General features: G+C 53.6%; 2 protein-coding genes, 1 long non-coding RNA gene and 1 other non-coding gene across 7 annotated transcripts in view; 3 read left to right on the forward strand and 1 right to left on the reverse strand.

Moving 5' to 3' along the window:
• The first annotated feature begins 212 nt into the window (after window positions 1-212).
• RMC1 (regulator of MON1-CCZ1) lies at window positions 213-19,531 on the forward strand. 4 transcript variants are annotated; one of them, XM_040984801.1, is made up of 20 exons: window positions 213-383; window positions 961-1,037; window positions 4,208-4,292; window positions 5,103-5,159; window positions 7,235-7,321; window positions 10,588-10,728; window positions 10,919-11,022; window positions 11,879-11,968; window positions 12,070-12,175; window positions 12,828-12,939; window positions 14,334-14,378; window positions 14,542-14,595; window positions 15,415-15,543; window positions 15,931-16,037; window positions 17,223-17,339; window positions 17,858-17,935; window positions 18,135-18,239; window positions 18,395-18,463; window positions 18,548-18,773; window positions 19,361-19,531. In XM_040984801.1, exons 1-20 carry the CDS (start codon window positions 282-284, stop codon window positions 19,438-19,440), a joined length of 1,971 nt encoding a protein of 656 aa, XP_040840735.1. In that variant the 5' UTR covers window positions 213-281; the 3' UTR covers window positions 19,441-19,531. The 4 variants fall into 4 exon arrangements, 3 of the variants coding, with proteins under 3 accessions (XP_040840735.1, XP_040840736.1, XP_040840737.1); XR_005884400.1 differs by lacking the exon at window positions 19,361-19,531 and having other exon boundaries at window positions 17,858-17,945; window positions 18,548-18,571; XM_040984802.1 differs by lacking the exons at window positions 5,103-5,159; window positions 7,235-7,321.
• LOC121159770 lies at window positions 9,970-10,152 on the forward strand. The gene has a single exon (XR_005884426.1). It is a non-coding gene; the product is annotated as a U2 spliceosomal RNA (small nuclear RNA).
• Window positions 19,486-22,498, reverse strand: part of NPC1 (NPC intracellular cholesterol transporter 1) — a 45,007-nt gene continuing 41,994 nt past the window's right edge. Inside the window, exons 22-25 of the mRNA XM_040984800.1 lie at window positions 22,251-22,482; window positions 21,440-21,553; window positions 20,661-20,823; window positions 19,486-20,030 (exon numbers count right to left, since the gene is read on the reverse strand). Coding sequence (XP_040840734.1) covers window positions 19,948-20,030; window positions 20,661-20,823; window positions 21,440-21,553; window positions 22,251-22,482 — 592 coding nt within the window. The 3' untranslated portion in view covers window positions 19,486-19,947. The remainder of the gene's footprint in view (window positions 20,031-20,660; window positions 20,824-21,439; window positions 21,554-22,250; window positions 22,483-22,498) is intronic.
• LOC121159618 lies at window positions 19,917-21,343 on the forward strand. Its single transcript, XR_005884401.1, has 2 exons — window positions 19,917-20,273; window positions 20,647-21,343. It is a non-coding gene; the product is annotated as an uncharacterized LOC121159618 (long non-coding RNA).

The raw sequence follows: 22,498 nt of genomic DNA on the forward strand, positions 1-22,498 counted from the left end.
TGGCGGTGACGCCACGCCTGTCTCCGGGCGCCCTGGGACGAGGCGGAGCATCCGCGATGGGCGGGCCTCGGGGACGGTCGGTGGGCCCCATCACCCGCCACGGCCCGTTTAAGAGCCGAGGGCACGAGGTCACGTGGCGGGAGGGGCGGAGGCGTGGCACCAGGAAGCGGCCTGGGTGCCGGGCCCGAGCTCGCCGCCCCCGGCCCCACGTCTCCGCGCGTCCCGCGCCCGGCTCCAAACTGGCGGCCGCCCCCGGGCCCCCCGCCGCCGCGGCCGCCGCCATGGGCGAGGAGGATTATTACCTGGAGCTGTGCGAGCGGCCGGTGCAGTTCGAGAAGGCCAACCCCGTCAACTGCGTCTTCTTCGATGAGGCCAACAAGCAGGTCCGCCAGCCCGCGCCCTCCTGGCCCCCGCGCGCGGCCGGTTCCGGGGCTGCGCCCACGCTGCCCTGTGCTCGGTCCCGGCGCTCCCAGCCAGCCTCCCTGATGGGGGACCCCGGCGTGGGAGACCCCGGCGTGGGGGACCCCGAGCCGGCGGCGCGCCCTGTGCGCCTGGCTAGCTGGCTAGTGCGCTGGTCCTTCCCAGGCGCCTTGTGTTGTCTGCAATTGTCATCAAATACACTTGGGGCGGAGGATTTGAGCAGTGACATGACCATTTTTTCTTGGAATTTTGTAAGAGGACGGGGAGGGCGGGGAGCCAGGAAAAGACACTTCACCCTGAAGTGCAGGAGCCTGGCCAGCCGAGCCACGAAGCACGGTGGTCTGTGCCCAGGCCGTCTTCACCGGTTTGGTCTCTGGTTTGATAAGGCTCACGTGGACAGCCGGGCATGGGTGCCAGCCATGGGAGCTTAGCTGGGCCAAGGGTGAAGCACTGTGGCAGAGACAGTCACCTGTAGGGGGGCGTGTGGGGACACATTTCTTTCCACGTCCAGGCCCTTGACTGGCTGCTTTTTCCTTCCAGGTGTTTGCTGTGCGATCTGGTGGTGCCACCGGGGTGGTGGTTAAAGGCCCGGATGATAGGAACCCTATCTCCTTTAGGTAAGATCCTTTCTCACAGTAATGTCCAACTTGGAGACAGTTGTGACTGCCGCTTTGTATCTTACCCCTTGGTTTCCCCTAAGGGGTCTGGTGTGTGTGTGTACAGGTGCCAGCAGTCCTGCTGGGCACACAGGCGTCTCACCCCTCCTGTGCCAGGGAAATGTGTGGCACTGGTGGTTGGGGCCGAAGGGCAGCTGCTTCCTGGTCCCTGGCATCAGCCACTCAGGGCGTGGATGCACCCATTTCCTGTCGGTGGACTTCCTGTGTCAACTTCAGTGCCCCCCCCCCTTCCTAAGGCAGGGAGCCGAGGGCTTCCACAGTCCCTAAGGTGACCAGATGGCCCAGTTTGCACAAGTACTCAACCCCGGGGTGTGGTGGGGGCTCTGTGACTCTCAGAGTGACTCCATGTGGGTGAGAACTGTCATGCAGGTGGAGGCCCTCCTTCAGTGGGTGAAGAAGTGTAGGAAGACAGTTCAGGGTGACCTTCAGTCTTGGGAACCCAGTTTTGAAGGAGAATGCTCGGCCTCTCTTCCTTTGCTCACGCTGGCTTTACTAGGGGCCCGGCAAGTAAAGGCCTTGACCTCAGCCACTCTTCACCCCACTTTTGGACCCATAAATGCAGCGTGGGAGACGAGTGAGCAGGAAGCACATTGTCCACCGTGACACGGGTGTGATGAAGCTCTGTTTCAAATGTGAAACACTGCAGAGTCATGACACTCCCCTTGGGCCGGGTCAGGGAAGACCACCAGCCAAGGAGGCCTGGGGCTGGGAGCAGGCGGTGCAAGGGGGTAAGCTTTGAGCGAAGTGTTAAATTTTAACTATTTGTTTGAGGCCAGCTTTGTGGCATAGGGAGTTAAACTACCACCTGTGGGGTCAGCATCTCCATATGGACACTGGTTCGAGTCCTGCTCGCTCTGCTTCTGATCCAGCTTCCTGCCAATGCACCTGGGAAAGCAGTAGAGGGTGGCCCAAGTAGGTAGGCCATGCCCCCGTGTGGACAGCCTGGAGAAAGCTGGCTGCCAGGCTGCCAATCTTGTGGAGTGAATCAGTGAATGAAAGCTTCCTCTCTTTACCTCTACCTTTCAAATCTTTTTTTTTTTTAAGGTTTATTGATTTCTATTGGAAAGACAGATGTTTTACAGAGAGAAGGAGAGAGAGAATGATTTTCCATCCTCTGGTTCACTCCCCAAGTGGCTGCAATGGCCAGCACTGAGCCAATCTGAAGCTGGGAGCCAGGAGCTTCTCTCAGGTCTCCTATCTTGGTGCAGAGTCCCAAGGCTTTGGGCCGTCCTCCACTGCTTTCCAGGCCACAAGCAGAGAGCTGGAAGGGGAGTGGACGCAGCTGGGACATGAATCAGTACCTATGTGGGATACTGGTACTCTTGCAAATAGAGGATTAGCCTGTTGAGCCACAGTGCCATCTCCTGCCTCTCAAACCTTCCAGAAAAAAATTATTAATAGATAAATAAATAGATAGATAAATAAATAAAATTTGTATTTATTTGAAAGGCAGAAAGGGTCTTCCATCTGATGCTTCAGTCCCTAAAGGCCCCGAATAGTCCAGTGCTGCGTTGGCTGAAGCGAAGGGCCCAGAACTCAGGCTGGCTTTCCTGCCTGGCTGAGAGGGGCTGTGCTACTGTGGCCAGCACCTGCTGCCTCCCAAGGCCTGCATCCGTGTGAAACTGCGATGGGGAGTGGAGCAGGGGCTTGGATGCAGGCATTTCAATCAGTACATGGGCTGTGCCATCAGAGGCCTGCCCAAAGCACAGGTCTAAATAATGCATGGGGTGATTTGTAGCTGGGGAAATAGGGGGAGTTCCTTGATGGAAAACCACAACAACAAAGATATTTTGGGAGATAATTTTTTTTTATTTTAAAGAAAGCTTTGTTGCAGTGTCATTGGTGCACAAGTCGCTGCACACATTCAGTGTCTACACTAAGTTGAATTTTGACACACGTGTGCATCTGTGAAACTCACCGCGGTTAAGGGTCTGAGTTTCCATACCCCCAAGTATCTCTTCATTGCGTGCAATTCCTCCCTTGGATGTACTTAGCAAAAAATGTGAGAGAAAGAGAAGAAAGAGATACTGTCCAAATGCCCACAGCTCGCAGGGCACATTTTGGGAAGCCAGGAATTCAAACCCGTGTTTGCCACAGGGACTCAGCTACTTAAACCTGCCATGTCTGCACCGGCAGGGTGCTGGAATCAGCCTCAGTGCTCCAATGTGGGCCCCTACATTTCTTTTTTTAAAGATTTACTATTTATTTGAAAGGCCAAGTTACAGAGAGATGGGGAGAGAGAGAGAGAAAGAGGAAGCGATAGGTCTTCCATGCACTGGTTCACCGCCCAGATTGCTGCAATAGTTGGTTCCTGGCTGGGAGCCAGGAACATCTTCCAGGGCTCCCAGCTGGCTGCAGAGGCCTGAAGAGATGGGCAGTCCTCTGCTGCTTTGCATTAGCAGGGAGCTGGATTAGAAGTGGAGCAGCCAGGACTTGAGCCGATGTCCACGTAGATGCTAACAGCGTAGGCGCCAGTTTTATTTGCTAGGCCATGACTGTGCCCTCTGACATACTGTTTAACGCCCGTTTAGAGTACATGGCAGTGGTTGCATGGAGAATGGGCCACGAGTCGCAGGGTAGACTCCTTGCACAGCAGGTTTGCTGAGAGTGTTGGACAAGGACTGTCGTTTGTGAAGTGCTGTGTGGCTGTGCAGATAACACGTTTGTTTCAGCCTGTGGTAATTGTCAGGTGATAAGTATATGTGATTGTAAGTCTTCACTCTCCTGTTACCCATAAAGCTCTAAATCTCCAGCAAGCTGTTTCTTGTTGGGTTTTATTGTTTGAAAACACAGGTGGGTGTTTAGCTTAGTGGGCGAGATGCCGGTGTGTGTGTCGGCGTATCTAGGTTCCATGCTTGCTTCCATCTCCTGACTCCAGCTTCCTGCCAGTGCAGATCCTGGGAGGCCACTGAGATGGCTCCAGAAGTTGTGGGATGGTTCCCATGCCTGGGAGAGCTGGGCTGAGTTCCTGGCTCGGGCCCCAGCATTTGGGGAGCAGACCAGTTGATGGGAGCTTGCTCTCTGTTCTTTACAAACACCTTTTGTCTCCATGAGAGTTGCTAGAGGCTCTTGTTTTGTTTAAATGCTCTTTTTTTTTTTCCTTGTTAAAGAATGGATGACAAAGGAGAAGTGAAATGCATTAAGTTCTCTTTGGAAAATAAGATACTGGCTGTGCAGAGGACCTCAAAGACTGTGGTGAGTACGGCATTGCAGAAGGGCCATGGCATGCACCTGCAAGGGAGCGAGTGGCCAGGAGCGCAGTGTCCGGGGAAGCACGTGTGTTATTGGTTCTTTGGCTGTCTTGGAAGATGGAATTGTGTCCTGTCTCATTTGAGCTTTCAATGATGGGAAAGACATGAATGGAAAATTAAATCTGAGCTTGTTTGAAAATGAAATCTGAACTAGTTTGATGTTTTTAATTTCTTTTTTTAAAAAATGCTGGACTTCATAGATATTTATTGTGTGGTGGCTGCCAAGGCTGATGCTGTGAGGCATGTTCTTGCAGCTTTATGGATTCACCTTACTAAGGAGCTGTGTGTGACTTCTCTCAGGTCACACAGGAGCCCTCGTGGTTGCCACAAGCTTTCTGGCCCTGTAGCCCTTAGAATTGCTCACTGTGGTCCTTTATAAAGGGGCAGCAGAAGCTGCAGGGGAAGGCAAGCCATCTCATTTGCTCCTTTGTGCTCAGTATTCATTGTTAACCCTGAAGGGAAGCTTCCCGGAAAATGCAGCAGCAGACATCAGCTAGCCGAGGAAGGGATTTCCAAACTGGCCTTGGGTTTGTATCTGTTCCTGGTAGCCGAGCTGGAAGCCTGCTGCTGGGAAGGGGCCACTCTGTGTCCTCCATGGGGCCCTGTCTGTTATTTTCTGATGGCTTTTGGAACCAGCCTTGTTTCTGCTGGGTCTGGGAGCATGCCACGTGTGCTGGGGGTGGGTCGGGGTGGGGAGCATGTAGAATGTTGGCTGATCCACATTCTCCAACGTGTTCTTGCCTTCACTGTGCAGGATTTCTGTAATTTCATCCCAGATAATTCTCAGCTGGAATACACACAGGAGTGCAAGGTAGGGGCTGAAATCCTCTCTGCCAGCGACAGGGGCTGTGTGGGCTGTGTGTGGGGAGCAGGGGCAGGCCTCGCCGTGCTGGGATCCTTGGATGGGAAGGCCTGTCTCTGTAGCTGGCAGATGCATTTGGAGGGCTGAAGGGGTGGTGGCTGTTCACCTCCAGCTGAGTCAGCTCCGCCACCTGCTGCTTCTGTCCCACGTGTTGTCAGCCTTGGTCCCCTCACTGCTGGCTGCCTGGGAGGTTGTGGGTGGGGTACTTTTTTCTCTTTCACTTTCTTTGATGATGGTTTCTTTCTTGATATATATAGATTTATTTTAAATTTTTTACTTAAGAAGCAGATTTTAAAGAGACAAGGAGAGATAGAGAGAAAAAGAGTTAGAGAGAATCTTCTATATGTTGGTTTACTCCCCAAATGCCTAAAGTGACCAGGGCTGTGCTGATCTGAAGCCAGGAGCCAGGAGTTTGTTCCAGGTGTCCCAGGCAGGTGCAAGGGCCTAAGTACTTGACCCATTTCTTTGATGCTTTGTCAGGCCACTGGCAGGGAGTTGGATTGAAAGTGGAGGAGCCATGTATCCACATTGGATACCGATGTACAGGCCGGGGGTTAGCCTGTTGAGCCACAGTTATGGCGTCTTTCTTCCTTGATTTCTTGTCCTAGGAGAGTCCTGGGCATTCCTGCTGCACTCAGATGCAGATTAGATCCACATGAATGAGCTTTGCTGGGCACGACAGAGTAGGCTAGAGGGGGCTCGCCTGAAGTTCCCTGGGCACCTTTCATCATCCCAGCTCAACAGAAGCCGCTCAGTGCATGTGTTAAGCCCTGGGGAAGGGCTCCCGGGCTCTCAGGCCTGCTGTGCTCAGTGAAGGTCAGGGGAAGGCTTTGCCCCTCAGCAAGGCACGGTGCGGCTGCTCAGAAACCGAGCCTTTCCCAGCTTGGCTGCTCCATGAGTGGCACCACCGTAGCCCTGTTGGGCCCAGTCCCTCTTGGCCTCAGGATCCACACACCCGTTGTGGTCCTCACTCAATGAATTAACTTCAGGTCTTTGTGCTTTTATAGTGCAGTAGGTTCTCAAGTCTGTTTGAAAGAGACATGGGCCATAGCATAGTAGGCTAATCCTCCTCTTGCAGTACAGACATCTCACGTGGGCAGTGGTTCAAGTCCCAGCTGCTCCACTTCCCATCCAGCTCCCTGCTTGTAGCCTGGAAAGAAGTGGAGGATAGTCCAGGACCTTGGGTCCTTATACCCAGGTGGGAGATCCAGAGGAAGCCTCTGGCTCCTGGCTTCAGATTGGCTCAGCTTTCGGTGTTGTGGCCATTTAGGGAGTGAGCCAGTGGGTGGACGATCTCTCTTTGTCTCCCCTTCTCTCTCTCTAACTCTTCTGTCTTCCAAATGAAAATAAATCTTTAAAAAAGAAGAAGAAAAGAGGAGGGAGGGAAGAAGAGAGCAGAGAGAGAGAATGAGATCTGGTATGCACTGCTTCACTTCCCAGCGATGTCTGCCGGCAGCACGGCCGGAGCCCGGGAGTCCAGAACTCAGTCCAGGTGTCCCACATGGGCATCAGGGAGCCGGGTGGTTGAGCCACCCCTGCTGCCTCCCTGGGTGCACATCAGCAGGGAGCTAACATTAGGGGTGGACCGGGACCCAGGCACCTGCTGCGGGACACGGGTGTCTGAAAAGGAGTCTTGGTGCTCACACCCATAGCCCGCCCCACTGTGCTGGTTCTCATGGTGGGGCTGACGATGAGGCTGTCGGGCTGACGATGAGGCTGTCGGGCTGACGATGAGGCTGTCGGGCTGACGATGAGGCTGTCAGGCCGACTTCCTGGAGGCAGCAGCCATGCTCAGCCATCTTATACAAAACCTAGGGTGTCTCCTGATCCAGTAACAAGAAGGAGTGACAATTCAGGGTCTTGAATGAGATGTTGGAGTAAAAGTCAGGGAAGGTTGTTTTGAAGAAAATTTGATTTGTTACCAAATAATCCTTTGGTACTTTCTCCAAGAGGGCATGGAAGAACAGTGGCACATTTTAAATTTACGAAGAAAGTGACACCTTATTCTCTGTCATTCCTTTCAGACCAAGAATGCTAATATCCTCGGGTTTTGCTGGACCAGTTCCACTGAAATTGTCTTCATAACAGACCAGGGAATTGAATTCTACCAGGTATTTGATTTCTTTCTTTTTTTTTTTTTGTACATTTTTTTTTTACTATTTTTTTATTTTAACAATCTTTACATGGTTAACTTGTGCACAAGGGGTCAAGGGCTACAGGAAGGTGGGTAAGACCATTATTTCCATATTGTTTCCTTCATATATCTGAGGTAGAGGGGGATATTGAGGGAGAAGCTCCACCCGGTTTCCCACCCACCCCAAGTCCTGCATGTGGGGCATGCTCCGAGACTCGTTGAAGTGGTTTCAATAGGTCACCAGTTTTGAAATTGCTGCCAATCTTGCCTCTCCAAACACGATGAGGTTGTTGAAAAATCCATTAATTGACAGTGTCCATCATAGCGTCTCTATTTTCCCGGTATTTTGTTGCCAACCTATAGCTGAGGTGGTTGATTAACCTGCTCCATCTTCTGTCCCTTCATGGTTAGGGTTCTGAGTCCAGCACTTCAATTGGGGAGATCACCAAAGAAACTTCGTCTGAGGTGTTCTCAGACCAGATACTCGTATGCACCAGCAAGCACAGGGCCCAGCACAGTCCATCACCCAGTCAGCTGGTAGTTGCAATTGCTGGGTTGGTTCTGTTTTCAGCCCCGCCTTCTACTGGAACCAATGGGTGTTGCAGTCCAGCCTGGTTCTGCACAGCACATACTCGGTCTTCACCGAAACCAGTGGGAGCTGCATCCTGATGAGAGCGGCCCACAATAACCCCCACCAGGCCAACCCCATACCCTGGTTTGCCAGTATGTGTAGCAGACCAGTCCAGTCTGACCCACATCCCCCCTGGTTCTCGTACATGGCAAATGGCATTGAAGCTTGGATTCATCTACCCAGCTCAACAGTCAAGCCTTCACGGGTGTGGTTGAGAGGTATTTGATTTCTTATCTCTGCTTGCTGCAGACAGCCCCTTGAGGGCAGCTTGGGCAGCCTTTCAAATTCAGCACTTAACAAAGTACACTTTTTTCCAAGATGCATGGAAAGTGAAAGTTCACATGATCTCTGGAAATTACCATCTGATACTTTTCCCTGCACACATGCACACTTTCTTTTAGAAGGAAACTTGCACACGGACTCCTGCAGCTAACTGGACCCTCACGGCAGTGTGCCTTGGCCGCCTTTCCGTGGTGGGCCGTGGAGGTACCGCCGTTGACTGCGCTGATGTGCTGGCACCTTTGTATTCCCATTTCTGTGACTGTAGACAGTCCTTGGGAGGGCAGGCTGTTGTGCTCTGGGTGAGGCAGTTCTTGGAGGAGACCCGAGCATGGGGATGGCTTCCCTGCTGAAGTTTATGCTTTGCCCAGCCCTGTAGGAGTCTCCATGTTCCACACTTGGTCAGCACTGGAGGTTCTGTGGCTGTAGGCATTTTCCTGTTTGGGAGCTAGAAACACATTTTAATTTGCAGTTGTTCTTACTGGGGAGGCAATTTGTTTTTTAAAGATTTATGTATTATTTTTATTGGAAAGTCAAACTTACAGAGAGGAGAGACAGAGAGAAAGATCTGTCTGCTGCTTCACTCCCCAAGTGGCCACAACGAGTGGAGCTGACCTTATCTGAAACCAGGAGCCAGGAGCTTCTGCTGGGTCTCCCACATGCGTGCAGGGTCCCAAAGCCTTGGGCCATCTGCTGCTGCTTTCCCAGGCCACAAGCAGTTGGGATACGAATTGACACCCATGTGGGATCCTAGTGCATGCAAGGCAAGGTAGCCTAGAAAGATTCAGTTTTTTAAAAGTTGTTTCATTCATTTGAAAGGCAAAATTAGAAAAGAAGAGATAGAGGAAAGCCAGCAGTGGGGAGCGTGTGGAGAGCGATGGTCTTCCATGTGATGGTTCACTCCCCAGATGTCTGCGGTGGCCAGGCTTGGGTCAGGCTGAAGCCAAGAGCCAGGAGCTTCCCCTGGTCTCAAGCACTTGGACCATCTTTTGCTACTTTGCTAGGCACAGTAGCAGGAAGTTGGCTAGAAGTGGAGTAACCAAGACTTGAACGCGTGCCTATGTGGGATGCCCGTATTACAGGCGGCAGCATTTCCCACCATGCCACAACACTGGCCTCAATCTTTTTTATTTGTTTTTTGTCGTCCATTTATCTTTTGTTGTGAACTGCCCGTACATAGCTGTGCTAAGGAACCACAACATTTACCATCTTAACTTACCCTTTAGATCGGTGGTTCAGTGGCGTTGAGTTTGCTCACTCATGTGATTGTGAAACAGCTCCAGGCTGTGTTATGTTGCCAAGTGGAAACTGCTTATTAAACACCAGCCCTTCTGCTGCTTTCCCAGGCCACAAGCAGGAAGCTGGAAGGAAAGTGGAACAGTCAGGATATGCATTGACATGGTAGCCTAAAATCCTTGCGTTGCATGCTCTAGGATCCCCTCTGGGTGCTGGTTCTAATCCCAGTTGCCACGCTTTCCTTCCAGTTCCCTGCTTGTGGCCTGGGAAAGCGGTTGAGGACGACCCAAAGCCTTGGGACCTTGCACCCACATGGGAGACCTGGAGGAGGCTTTGGGCTCCTGGCTTTGGATTGGCTCAGCTCCGGCCATTGCAGCTGCTTGGGTAGTGAATTAATGGACGGAAGATCTTCCACTCTGTCTCTCCTCCTCTCTGTATATCTGACTTTTCATAAAAAAAAAAATAAATCTTTAAAAAATTTCGCTTCTTGGCCTTTTGGCTAAGCTCAGGTATAGTATCTGTTCTTATCAGTAAAAAAAAAGCAAACAAAAAAAAACCATCTCTTTGATTTCTGTAGTGGGAATGCGCACACGGAGGTGACCTTGTTGGCCTTCAAGGCTGCAAGAAATCAGCAGCCCTGCCTGACTTGCGTGCCAGTTCTTTGGTGCAGCATCTGTGGGCGTCAGTGTGTCCCTTAGCATGTCAGAGCCCGTGGAAAGAGCCCTGATGAGAAAGCGTGCTGGTGCCGAGCGTCACCAGCATATTGGTGTGAAGCTGGGAACCCCTCCAAGGCTGGCCTGGGGACTGGGCAGGAGGCCGACTTGGAACCTGGATCTCTCCATTTCTGCGGTGTGTGAGAACACAGCTGCTCCTTGCTCCTGGTGCACTGGGCTGAGCAGGCACAGGGGCAACATGACTGCCATGAGGGCTGCCTGGCTTCCAGGGCCGGTAGGGCTGAGCCACAGGGTCCCTGATGGCAGGGCTGGCCGCCCGCAAACGTCCTGAACATAAGTCATACTCTAGTCCACTCGGCATCCCTTCCCTGGCTGGACCGTGGCAACTTGTCTGCTGTTCTTTCCTGTTGTCTGCGGCGGCAGGTGCTCCCGGAGAAGCGCAGCCTGAAGATGTTGAAGAGTCACAACATCAACGTGAACTGGTACCTGTACTGTCCCGAGAGCGCCGTGATCTTGCTCTCTACCACCGTGCTGGGCAACGTCCTGCAGCCTTTCCATTTCAGGGTGAGTCTCCCCTCCTGGGCCTGCGGCCAGAAGAGGGCGCCCCACACCGTGGCACGGTGCAGGCCCAGGGCTGGCTGGTTCTACGCAGACCCAAGCGTGGGGAGTGAAGTGGCCCCCAGACGCCGTGTGTGGGGATTGGGACACCTCGAAGGGGCTTTGTAAACTGTTCCTACTTCTCCCCTCTACACAGGCTGGCACCATGTCGAAGCTGCCCAAGTTTGAGATCGAGTTACCAGCCGCCCCAAAGTCCACCAAGGTCAGCCTGTCTGAGCGGGACATCGCCATGGCCACCATGTAGGTTTGGGGCTGGAGGGGGGTGGGAAACTCCCCCTTGGGATGGCCCTGATGGAATGTGTGTGTCACAGTGAGAGTGATGTACTTAGGGACCTTAGGAGGACACCCCATTTCCTGCATGTTACCCTGATTTTACAAGTATGCAAAACTGTGGTCTTTCTGGCTTTTTTTTTTTTTTTTTTTTTGGTGGCTTTCTCTAGAGGGAAGGTTTTCACTTTTCTTGTGTGATAAAATATGAACATTGTGATAAAAATGAGAACATGGTGCAAATTTACTTCTTATTTATCTTAGTTTTGGAGTTTTTTTTTTTTTCCTTTTGGTGAGCTGAAGCTTACCAGGATTTTTTTAAGCTAAAAATACATAATTGTTCTAGAATAATTTTTTTTAATCTAACAAGCAGAATTGGATTACTTGTCTGTTTTCAATTGGAAGTAGATATGTGAAATTAATTTTTAAACAAAATTTCAATCTCAGAAATATAAACCAGCACAGGCAACTCCGCATACACCCACATCCCTGACTCAGCAGTCATCACAGTTTTGCTTCCAAATTGCTTCTGAATGCCTGGCTCCCTGGCTTGGAGGCTTTTCCAGTGTGTATTCGGGAGCTCTTCAGTGGGTCCCGGGTTTGAAGATGAAGCGCCAGGCGTCCCAGGCCCCGGGCTGCGGCCTTCAGCATGTGCTGGTGCTGGGTGGAGTTTTGTATTCTTGCCCTTGGGGGCTCACGGGCTCTGGGTGGCAGACCACACTTCCTGGCCGCCTGTGTGGTGACTGCGGATGCTTGGCCCTGTAGCCGAGCAGGGGGTGTGGAGAGTAGCCAGCCCGGGAGGACACTGGCCTGTGTGTTCTCTGATCAGATACGGCCAGCTCTACATTCTGTTCCTGAGGCATCATTCGCGAACGTGCAACAGCGCAGGCGCCGAGGTGGTCCTGTATCTCCTCCCGCGGTAAGGTGGCCGCCCTGCCGCCTCCTTCTCACTCTCCACTGTTCACAGGAGAACTGAAGCCTGCTGATGTATTTGTTGTTGGGCTTCCTGTTGTCCCACAGAGAAGGATCCTGTAAAAAGATGCACATCTTAAAGTTAAACAGGACGGGGAAGTTTGCCCTGAACGTGGTGGACAACTTGGTGGTCGTTCATCATCAGGACACGGAGGTACGAGCCACTGGGAGGGGTGGGTCGGGCTGAGGTGGAGTCGGACACAAATCTGCCCTCACTCCCTTCCCTAGAAAAGATTCTCAATGCCCTACCCTTGGGTCTTTCCAAAGGAAACCCGTTTGGTCCTGTAAGTGAAGTAGTGGCTGGCCGTACGTGAATAGGGCTAATCAGAAGCCACTTCAGAAAATAGCACACAGGGTCGTCTGACCTTGGCAACACTTGGTGGTCCACTGTGTCGCAGGAGTTGGTGACCCTGTGCCCTCGGAGAGTGAGCTCACGGGTAGCTGGAGGCTGTGTGGCCCGAGGGTACTGAGGGGGCACCTGCCTTTTGTGGGCTTTTGGATGGGCCTCCCAAGGCATTCAGACCCGTCCCCCAGGCATTCCCAAACGGGCAGGGGGCTGCACGGCTTTGAGGAGTGAAGGTGCTGCGAAGGATGAAGATGTGAGAATCGCCTTGAGCTGCTGAGGGGAGCAGCCAGACCCCGCATGTAGGCAGCAGGCGGGCATGACCGGGTGGCACATTCCTCCAGCTGCAAGTCTGCCAGGAGGGGTGGCTGACCCGCAGCTGCGCTGTGTGCCTGGGTGACAGGGCCTGATCAGGTGGGCATGGTGTGCTGCAGCCTCATGGTCTGCTTTCTGTCTGCCACAGACGTCGGTAATATTTGACATCAAGCTGCGGGGGGAGTTTGACGGCTCGGTGACCTTCCACCACCCAGTGCTGCCTGCGCGGTCGATCCAGCCCTACCAGATCCCCCTGCCAGGTAAGACAGGTGCCCTGCGTGGCTGGCTCCCCTCCCCTCTTTGGGAGGAAGAACCAGGGCTGCCCAATCTTTGTTTTTCTAAAAATGCAGCTGCTACTTTTCTAAAGCTGCATTGCAATGCGGGAAGCATTCAATAACGCAAAGGACTCGTTCTCTTGCCTGAGCTGCACAGAGATTCTGACCCATTCAGCTTGAGTGTGTGATGCTGATAACCCCTTCATATGTCCTGCTCACCTGCACCCTGCAGCCCCGCAGCTCAGCTTGGCTGGCTGTGGTGGTTGCCTTTACCCATGCTCTCCTCGCCCCTGCCTCTCCCCCCTTCACGGCCTCCCTCTGCCTCTCCCCCCTTCACGGCCTCCCTCTGCCTCTCCCCCTTCACGGCCTCCCTCTGCCTCTCCCTTCTTTGCAGTCAGCATTCTGATGATGTGCCCACGGATTAGTCCTCACCTTGCCCGCAGCGCTGGAGGTGGGAGGGCAGCAGCCTGCAGGGCAGGCTGGCAGGGAAGCGGCAAGAGACCTCTGGTGCCTTTGGCCTGGTACCAGCATGACTGATTTCCTGATCTTGCCGTCTGGATCAGGAGGTCTGAGGGCGGTGGGTGCCCAGCTGAAGTCGCCGTGTGTGACCGAGACTCCAGGGGCAGTGTTTTGTTCTCGGAGGGCAGGCCAGCCAGCTGGTCCCTGGGGGTCGGTCCCTCCTTTGTGGTCTGTACTTGGGCTGGGGCCGGGGTGAGCGGACTGAGGTGGGAGTGCAGCGGGAGCACCACCTCTGTCCTCCCCCGCCCCTTTGCAGGTCTTGCCACAAGCTAATGGCTTGGAGGAAGGAGTGGGTTCTCACGGTTGACAGTGTTCGTGGCCTCTCCCCACCTCCGCCACGTGTTAGCCTGTTAGCCTCTCCTTGCTCAGGACTTTTAGGTCTGTTGGCAGTGGTAAAGCCTGCTTAGAGGCATTTGGGTTCCAGCTGGCCATTAGAAGAAAACAAATGCTACTGTGGTGCAGTGGGTTAAGCTACCACCTGAGACATCAGTGTCCTGAATCAGAGCACTGGCTCTACTCGAGTCCAGCCGGGGATCAGGGGTGCAAGGGCAGTGCTGCTCCCTCCCCAGGGATCTCTCTGTTAAGACAAGTACACTGCGGGCCCTTTGACTCACCTCTCGTCTGGGCCTTGGAAGCTGGAGTAGTTGCTCAGGTTGCTGCTGTCCATGTGTGTGTCAGTGAACTCTAGCAGCTTCGGCTCTTGAAGGCCAGTGTTCCCCCTCCTCGGGGACCTTCTCAGGGACCATTCCAGGCTCCCTGCCCACCACCTGTTATCAGAGAGCCTTCGTCCTGGCTCAGCCCTGGGCTGCTGGGCAGCGCCAGCGGGCACTGGGGCCGTCAGCTGCCTTTCTTATTTGCAGGTCCTGCTGCCATGACCAGCCAGTCTCCGGTTCCCTGTAAACTTTGTATCCTTTGAAGAGTGTGGGAGGTATCCGTATCCTGCGCTCTGCGGGTACCCGCGTGCGCTCCCTAAACCTCTCCCCACCCCCACTGCTGGCAAGTTTGTGGGGGTGGGTCACAGCAGGCACAAGTGTTGCAACCTGGTTTAAGGTTTCCTATAACCTGCAGATTCTTCCTCCTGGATTGTCTTCCAGCCCGACATCATCATTAGCGCAAGCCAAGGTGGGTGGAGGGGTGGAGGGCCTCATGGGAGGATGGGCGTGACCTCCTAAAACAGCTGAGGGACAGCCATGCCCTCCTCTAAGCCCATCTTAAAAGCCTGACTCCAAGCCTTGGGGTCGGAATGTGGCCCCTGCCCATCCCCGGGGGTGCACCTGTGCCCTTGGCAGCCTTGGCCCACAGGAATCTCTTCCTGGGTATCGCCTGTGTCTTTCTTGGTCACAGAACTTCTTGTGCTGTTCTTCAGTTACCTGTGCATTTTCCCGGCTTCTCTCCCCCTCCCTGCACCCCCCGGCTCCTCAGGCCAGAGCCATCCTCTGGCTGCAGTGCGTATCTTTTGCCCTGGGCATGGGCAGTGCTGCTGACCCTCGGGGCAGCTGACAGCACTCAGGCGACCCTGTGTGCACATGTCCTCCTCTTGGGCAAGCCTAGTGCAAGGACCCAGCCAGGCTGCCTGCACAGCCACCTGTGTGATCACTCGGGACTGTGCAGGGATGAGTGAGGAAGTCCTGTAGGGTTCCTGCACTGGACTGCAGAGCTAGAGCAGGAGACCAGGGCTGAAGTTGGTGCCACATGTCGGCATGTCTACTTGAGGCAGTAAGAGGGGGTCTGGGTGTGGGGCCAGGATTGTGTGGAATCAAGGACTCCCTGCCCTGTTTAGGGAGCCATGCCCTTGACATCCTGCTGTCACACACTGCTGGCTCAGCTTTGGCTAAAAGAAGGCCATTCACCGTGCAAGGGTCCACTTGTCCCGGGTAGGGGAACTGAGCTGCTGCTCTGGACGGCGCCGCAACGTTCACTGTGCTGCCCCTCAAACCCCAGGCTACCTGTGGAACCTCCAGGTGAAGCTGCAGCCCATCGTGAACCTGCTGCCAGACAAGGGAAGGCTCATGGACTTCCTGCTGCAGAGGAAGGAGTGCAAGGCTGTCATCCTGTCCGTCTGCTCGCAGAGTGAGTCCCCAAGCCAGCCTCCTTATCTGCACGGCCTTGTTGACGTTGTGCCTTATCTACAACCCAGTTACAGAATGTGTATGACCTCTGGGAATGGCTGCCACACACAGCCCTCTCATAGGACAGATCAGGACACAGCTGACCCAAGTAGGGCACACGAGGGCACGGGCACGCACACGGGCTGCACAGCAGCCATCTTTGGGCATCCAAGTTACTTACGGTGACTGTGACTGCATTCGTCTGTCTAGTAACCGACAGGGGACAGGAACAGCTGTGGCTGTCCTGTAAATGTGCCTGCCCAGAGGAGGGTGATCCTGGGCCACACACTGGAGTTCCGGGGCTGCGCTACCCACAAGTCTAATCCGCTGTCCACCTTGCCCCCCGCAGTGCTGGGCCAGTCAGACAGAGCCTCGCTGCCCGTGATAGCCACTGTCTTCGATAAACTCAACCACGAGTACAAGAAGTACCTGGATACTGAGCAGTGTCACACGATGGTAAGTAGTGACAGTGCTGGATCAATGGATGGATGGGCTTGGTGCCATCTGCCGCCTCTCCGTAGGGCCAGGTGGGGCAAGACGAGCAGAGGCCTCACAACCCACTGGCCTAGATGCCAGCTCACCAGGCACCTTCACTGTTTTTGATCTGATCTTACACATAAATCCTTGGTCTGCCTCTGTCCTATAGATAAGAAAACCAGTGTTGGTCAAGCTAGCCTGGATTAGTGAATGAGAAATCTAACTTTGGACCACCATACCTTCTTCCTCTCCTTTGTGGGGGTGCTAGGAAGATGAGACTCGGCCTAGCCAGCAGTTGGTGTCTCGGCAAGGCAGCTTTGGTTGGATGGTCAAGTGTAGGCACTGGACTCCAGGGAGTGGGCACCAGGGCTGGAGAGAATGCGTGCATCCTCTCACCCTGCTCACGATGGGCTATTTTTAACCCATTATCTTCTGAAGACAGAAAAGATTAGTGCAAGTGGAATTCTTTCACTTCAAGTTCTAATTTAGTCCTAAAGGCTAAAAACGGAAATGGCTTTAAGCAAGCAAAGTCAAAACCAGTCCCTTGATTTGCTTAGGGCTATCAGGCTGCCAGCCTCGAGGAACAGCTAAGCTCACTAGTTCCTGCTCCTGATGTGGGCTCTTCCTGCACCACCTTTGCTGGCCATTGGACTTTGTAAGCCCTCAATGCCCAGAGCACATGGGTGCAGTGACCAGGGCCGCTTAGGGATTAGGGTTTCCAGGCTGCACCCCACCACAACTGTTGAGTCCCCCTGACACAAAGGGCTTGGCATTGATGGGTAAGAGTCGACGTCTTGTCGCACAGCTTCACATCTTTACCATTTTGGGGCCCAGACTGAGGCATATGTGAGGTACGCTCACGTTATGTGCTCAGGGCTCCCTAAAACACGGTCAACACGCCAGTGTAGCCTGGGAGCTGAAAAATGCAAGGCTAAGAAAGAAAACTGACTTCTGCTGGTCTAGTTCATCCTTGAACCCTGGTGTGTTCTCAGGAGGCCCAAGGGGGACTTCCTGGCTATTCCCTGTGGTACAGCAAAGCATTCTTAGTAGTGCAGTGTTTTCTCTTCCTGCCATGATGTACCTGCTGGAGTGCAGTCTCTTGGGATGCTCTGTGAGTGGCGCCATCTCTTGATCACGACCCCAGCATGTGATTTGCTGTTGCAGGCTGTGGAAGCAGGGCAGAGTCGCAACCCACTTTTCAAGAGGTCCGTGCAGACTCAGGCCGTGGTGGACCAGTCGGACGTGTACACTCATGTGCTGTCACCGTTCACCGAAAACAAGGTGGGCAGCGGTTCCCCAGGTGCTTCTAGATGGGCAGTTCTGAGTAGGGAGCTGGGGCCCATTAGAACTCGGGACACGAGTGCAAGAACTACAGTTGTCTTATGTGGGGACCTAGCATTGGTAGTTCGGACTTTTTTTTCCTTTTAAAGATTTATTCTACTGGTTCACTCCTCAAATGCCTGCAATGGCTGAGGCCGAGTTAATAGCCAGAAACTCCCATCTGGGTGCCCCATATGAGTGGTGGGGCCCAAGTGTTCAGGCCATCTTCTGCTGCCTTCCCAGGTGCACTGACAGGGAGCTGGACTGTGAGCACAGCATCTGGGACCCAGGATGCCCAGGTCAAGGCAGCAGCTTTACAAGCTGCACCTCAAGGCCCACCTATGTAGACTAGCCTCTGATAGGCTGGAGCCACCATCCTGCATGGGGTCGTTCTGTGGGATTGGGCATGGGCCAGGCTGGGGTGCTGGACAGGGAGGTGTTACCATGGAGCTCTCACAGACACCCCGTCCCCCCTCCAGGAGATGCCACACAAGTTTGTGATCGCCGTGCTGATGGAGTATATCCGCTCCCTGAACCAGTTTCAGATACCAGTGCAGGTACCTTCCCGTAGGTGTCTTAACCTAGGCCCTACCCCTTTCACTTGCTCCCAGGATCTACCTCTCTGACTTGAAATTCCCAGACGCTCCTAACCTTCCCACATGTGGCCTGGAGTAGCTGCGGTCTTCACCCAGCCAGCCGCTCACGTGCTGTGGCAGAGCCACACAGGCCTGTGTTTAACTCACGCTTTGTCCACAGCACTACTTGCACGAGCTGGTCATCAAGACGCTGGTCCAGCACAACCTCTTCTACATGCTGCACCAGTTCCTGCAGTACCACGTGCTCAGCGACTCTAAGCCCCTGGTAGGTGGCATAGGGCTTGGCCTGTGTTGACACCCAGTGCAGTGGTTCAATGGCTAAACCTCACCTTGCAGGCATTGATTGGGGTTTCATCTGGGCATTGTTTCGTGAGCACCACATTGCAGGCCACACTAGCCTGCCCCTTTGTCTTGTTACAGGCTTGTCTGCTCTTGTCCCTAGAAAGCTTCTATCCACCTGCGCACCAGCTCTCACTGGACATGCTGAAGGTAACTGGCCAGCATGGTCTCATTCGCTTGACACCCGCCCTGGTGCTGGTACTGACCTGCACTCTTCTTCCCCCTCACTCCCAGCGACTCTCCACAGCCAACGATGAGATAGTGGAAGTGCTTCTCTCCAAACACCAAGTGTTAGCGGCCTTGAGGTTTATCCGGGGCATCGGTGGCCATGACAACATTTCTGCACGGAAGTTTTTAGACGCTGCGAAGCAGACAGAGGACAACATGCTTTTCTATACCATATTCCGGTTTTTTGAACAGCGAAACCAGCGCCTGCGAGGGAACCCCAGCTTCACTCCAGGTGGGAATACTGTGGTCCTGGCAAGACCTGGGTGACCAGACTCGGGGGGTAAGAGCACAGCTGGGCACAGGAAGCCCCCCAGGAAGGACGACTTGCAGCAACATGCTCTAAGGCAGCATAGTGATGGAACTCATACCGGCAGCGGTGTGGGGTAGAGATGGACTCTGGCGGCTCCAGCCTGGAACATGGCTACTAAAGGGTCAGGAACTAGACAGCAGCAGATGGTGCCTAAGGAGTTACATGGCCTGCGGCCCATTCTAATAGTGTCCTGGTTGTAGGCTGGAAAGCCCTTGCTGTAGGAATGCCCCCCCCCCCCGTCACATTCCTGGGTTGGACCCTTAGCTAGGGAGAGCTGGCTCACCCTGGCGGTCCCACTGGCAAGCTGTGCTCAGTCTCTTCCATTCGGTTTTTCCACTCATATCTCAAGCAAGGGGGCAACTTGCTAGTCGTTTTGTAATAGAGAGGGCAACCCAAGCTTAGGAAAACAAAGTATTTTATTAAAAAATAAGTTAAGACCTGGCATACACACCTACTGGGCTGTTTCGCTTTGTGTCACATCTAACTGTGGATTCTGGTCTTCTCTGTAGGAGAACACTGTGAAGAACATGTTGCTTTTTTCAAGCAGGTGTTTGGAGAACAAGCTCTAATGAGGCCCACAACCATCTGAAAGCACTGGCTAGGTTTTTTTTTTTAAATATATATATATAAAAAATTGTGTACAAAGTTAATTTATTGCATTAATAAAGCTCTTTAAACTACAAAGTGTTACAATAAAGTGTATCTACAACATCTTCAAATGCTACTAAAAATATGGTCTAGAACTTTGTGTGATGGCTTACTCCTAAAAACAGGAGCCAGTGCCCTGATTGGCCTTTTACAGGTCAGTGAGCAGGTCATGCCCAGAGCCGTCCCGGTGTCACCTCTGCTTCCTGGAGAGTAGGAGGGGCGGTCAGGTCCCGTGCTCGTCTTCAGGATGTGTAATACTGCTTCACCAGCCAGCCGCGCTGTCCTGAGTTTAAAAACACTACAGCCTCAGCTGCTGCGATGCAACAGCCTGACGTTGGCAAACATCCACCGTTCAACTTAGCCTTGGCAGTGCAGCTCTGTCCACTGGGGCACCTGGTAAATGACGGACCCTTAGACACAGTTCAAAGTCACCAAGCCCTGGAGGGAGCTAGAAATTTAGGAGTCGCTCTCGCTCAGTACCTTTGTATCGCTCTTGAGTGGCACAACTTTTGGCTTTATTTGTTGCGGGTCCTGTGGGAGAAGAATAACCTTCCATTACTGCAGGAGGCAGGGCCTTAGTCTGTGTTTGCCTTTAGAGAAGGACTAGTGGAACTCACTTCCACCCCAAGAATGACGAGCCCCCCCACATTGTCCTGGTTTTTATCCTTCAGTGCGTCAGCCTGGGCCCAAAGCCCTAGACCTGGGCTGTCAGCTGGGGACCATGAGGGGAAGTGACCACAGAAGTCTCGGGGGACAAGGGACTGTCTCAGGGAGGTGAGTGACATGGGGCACAGTGACACCCGAGCAGAACTTGTGGCGGGGGTGGGGTCAGGCCCAGCAGCAGGTGTCTTCTTTCCCACCATGGGTCAGGGACTGCCCCAAGGCCTGCCAACATGCAGACTCACTAGAGGGGTCACTTCAGGCCTTTCTTGGGCAGTCAGGTCAGGTCCCTGGAGACAAAGTAGCAGCTGACTAATGCAGTAGCTGGGGGCAGTCATGAAGCCCCCAAACTGTTTTTCTCCTGAAAATTTTCATCCCAAACCATTCAGCAGATGACCCTGTGAGTGCAGGTGCACATGCTACAGAAGGATGCTCCACGAGGGCTTTTATCCTAGTAACACACACACCTGCTTGTGTCCCGTTAAAGCTATGAATGCTCACCTATGTAACTGAGCAAGACCGGAAGGAAGATCAACCCATGTGTGGCACCCAGCAAGACCATGGCCAAGTACATCCTGAAGTAAAATATCTGGAAAATCTGAGATTTGGCAAAAGCCAACACCACAATCCCTCCAAATTTAGTAAGTGTGATTCCACTGAAGACCTGGAAGACAAGAGTGTTAGAGCTGTGAGCCATTTGCTGTGAGTGAACGCTTTCTGTAATCAAGGTACAGAGCGTGCAGTCACCCTGTGGAGTTGGGGAAGTTGCCCTTGTGGCTTTGTGAGGCTGAGGGGAGAAGGCACGAATAAGGGCCAGAGAGATGACTGCACATGTCCTCCATCAGCAGGTCAACGTGCAGCCTCAGGTGCAGGCGATGCTAAGTAGATAAAACTTGCAAAGTTTTAGCTTTTACTCCCAAACATTTCAGTCTGAAGCGGTAAAGGGACAGACAGGCCACTCCAGGACAGAGTTGAACCAGAACATTCTGCAGGCATGAGCTCCACTCTGCACAGGGTTTTGGAACCCAGGAGCAACCCTGCTTTTCAGCACACAGGGGTGACATGCAGCTCTCTCCAAGTGACCTGCTTGCTGTGGCCACACTGTTCCCCAGGCAGGAGTCATACACACTGGCGTTTCTCAACAGACCTACAGGTCTGCTGGCCAACAGCCTCGCTGGGGCTACTATCAACGCGGCCTCCAGACGCTGGTTCCTGGCTGAATCTCAGTTCCTCCTTGGGGATCCCGTCTTGCCACGAGCTGGCCCTACCAGGGTACTTACAGAGCTGCCCATGTGAGCAAGCGCGTCCTCTGCACGGGCTGCACGGCTTCCTTTTCCACTCACTGTGAACGCTCTGGTTATGTGGCTGCAGAACTCCACGGAGATGCCACAACTCTGCAATAAAGCACTTCGCTTAGCGTGGCCCTTGCCCAGTGCAGTGGCCTGCGCAGCTGCCCCGTCCCCTGAACTGAATGGTATCGACCCCCGGACTCATCACGCTGACCTCCAGCAGGAATGGGGAAGTCCTGGGCACAGCCCTGCACTCCCATTTCCTGTGGCTTTTTGCCTTTAGTAGGGGAGGTGCCGAGGCTTTCCACAAGCTCCACTGGGCCTGTGAGCTGTCACTACTGCTTGTGTCCCACCTGCCACAGGGCAAACACAGGTATGTACTGCTTCTAGTGCCCATTTGTACCCTCCTGAAGGCTCAGCCCCTAGACTGTCACCTGACTGTCCACCTTGGGGGAAGGCCAGACTACTGGACATCCTGGACCAACAGTGAGCATGGCCAGGCTGCAAACGGCACAGTACTGTCAGGGCACTAAAGCAGTGCCCAGGCTAGCCCTGGTCGCACGTCTCTTCTGAGAGGCAGCAGGATTCCAGCCTAGGGCTGAAACTACAGGGCTTCTCTGGATGTCCCCCTCCATGCCCCATCCTGACTCCATCCAGCACCCAGCCCATCTCTCCTGGCAATCTCGCAGTCAGAGCCAGACTTAGTACTCTGCCCCATTTTAGGGTTTTATTGGAATTCCTGACCCAGGTCCTGTGAAAAGCAGAGGAGTTAGAGGCTAATGGAGGACAGACAAGGACTCACCATCACCAAGTTGACCAAGGACACTGCATTCAGACTGATGCCCCAGAGCCACATGACCCCAAACATGTTGACCAAGATCATGGTAATCGTGACACACATAATGACCGCAGCCCACAGCTCACAGCCCAGGAGCACCACGGACACTGCGAACACTGCTCCCAGGGACACGCCAAGGTTAAAGATGGTATCATCGAGAATGGTTAGGTACTGCTCGTAGAAGACGTAGAACACGCTGGGGAGGAGAGAGG

This window comes from Ochotona curzoniae, unplaced genomic scaffold, assembly GCF_017591425.1.
Source record: "Ochotona curzoniae isolate NIBS_2020 unplaced genomic scaffold, NIBS_Ocur_1.0 contig_43, whole genome shotgun sequence".
In the NCBI taxonomy this organism is placed as follows: Eukaryota; Metazoa; Chordata; class Mammalia; order Lagomorpha; family Ochotonidae; genus Ochotona; species Ochotona curzoniae.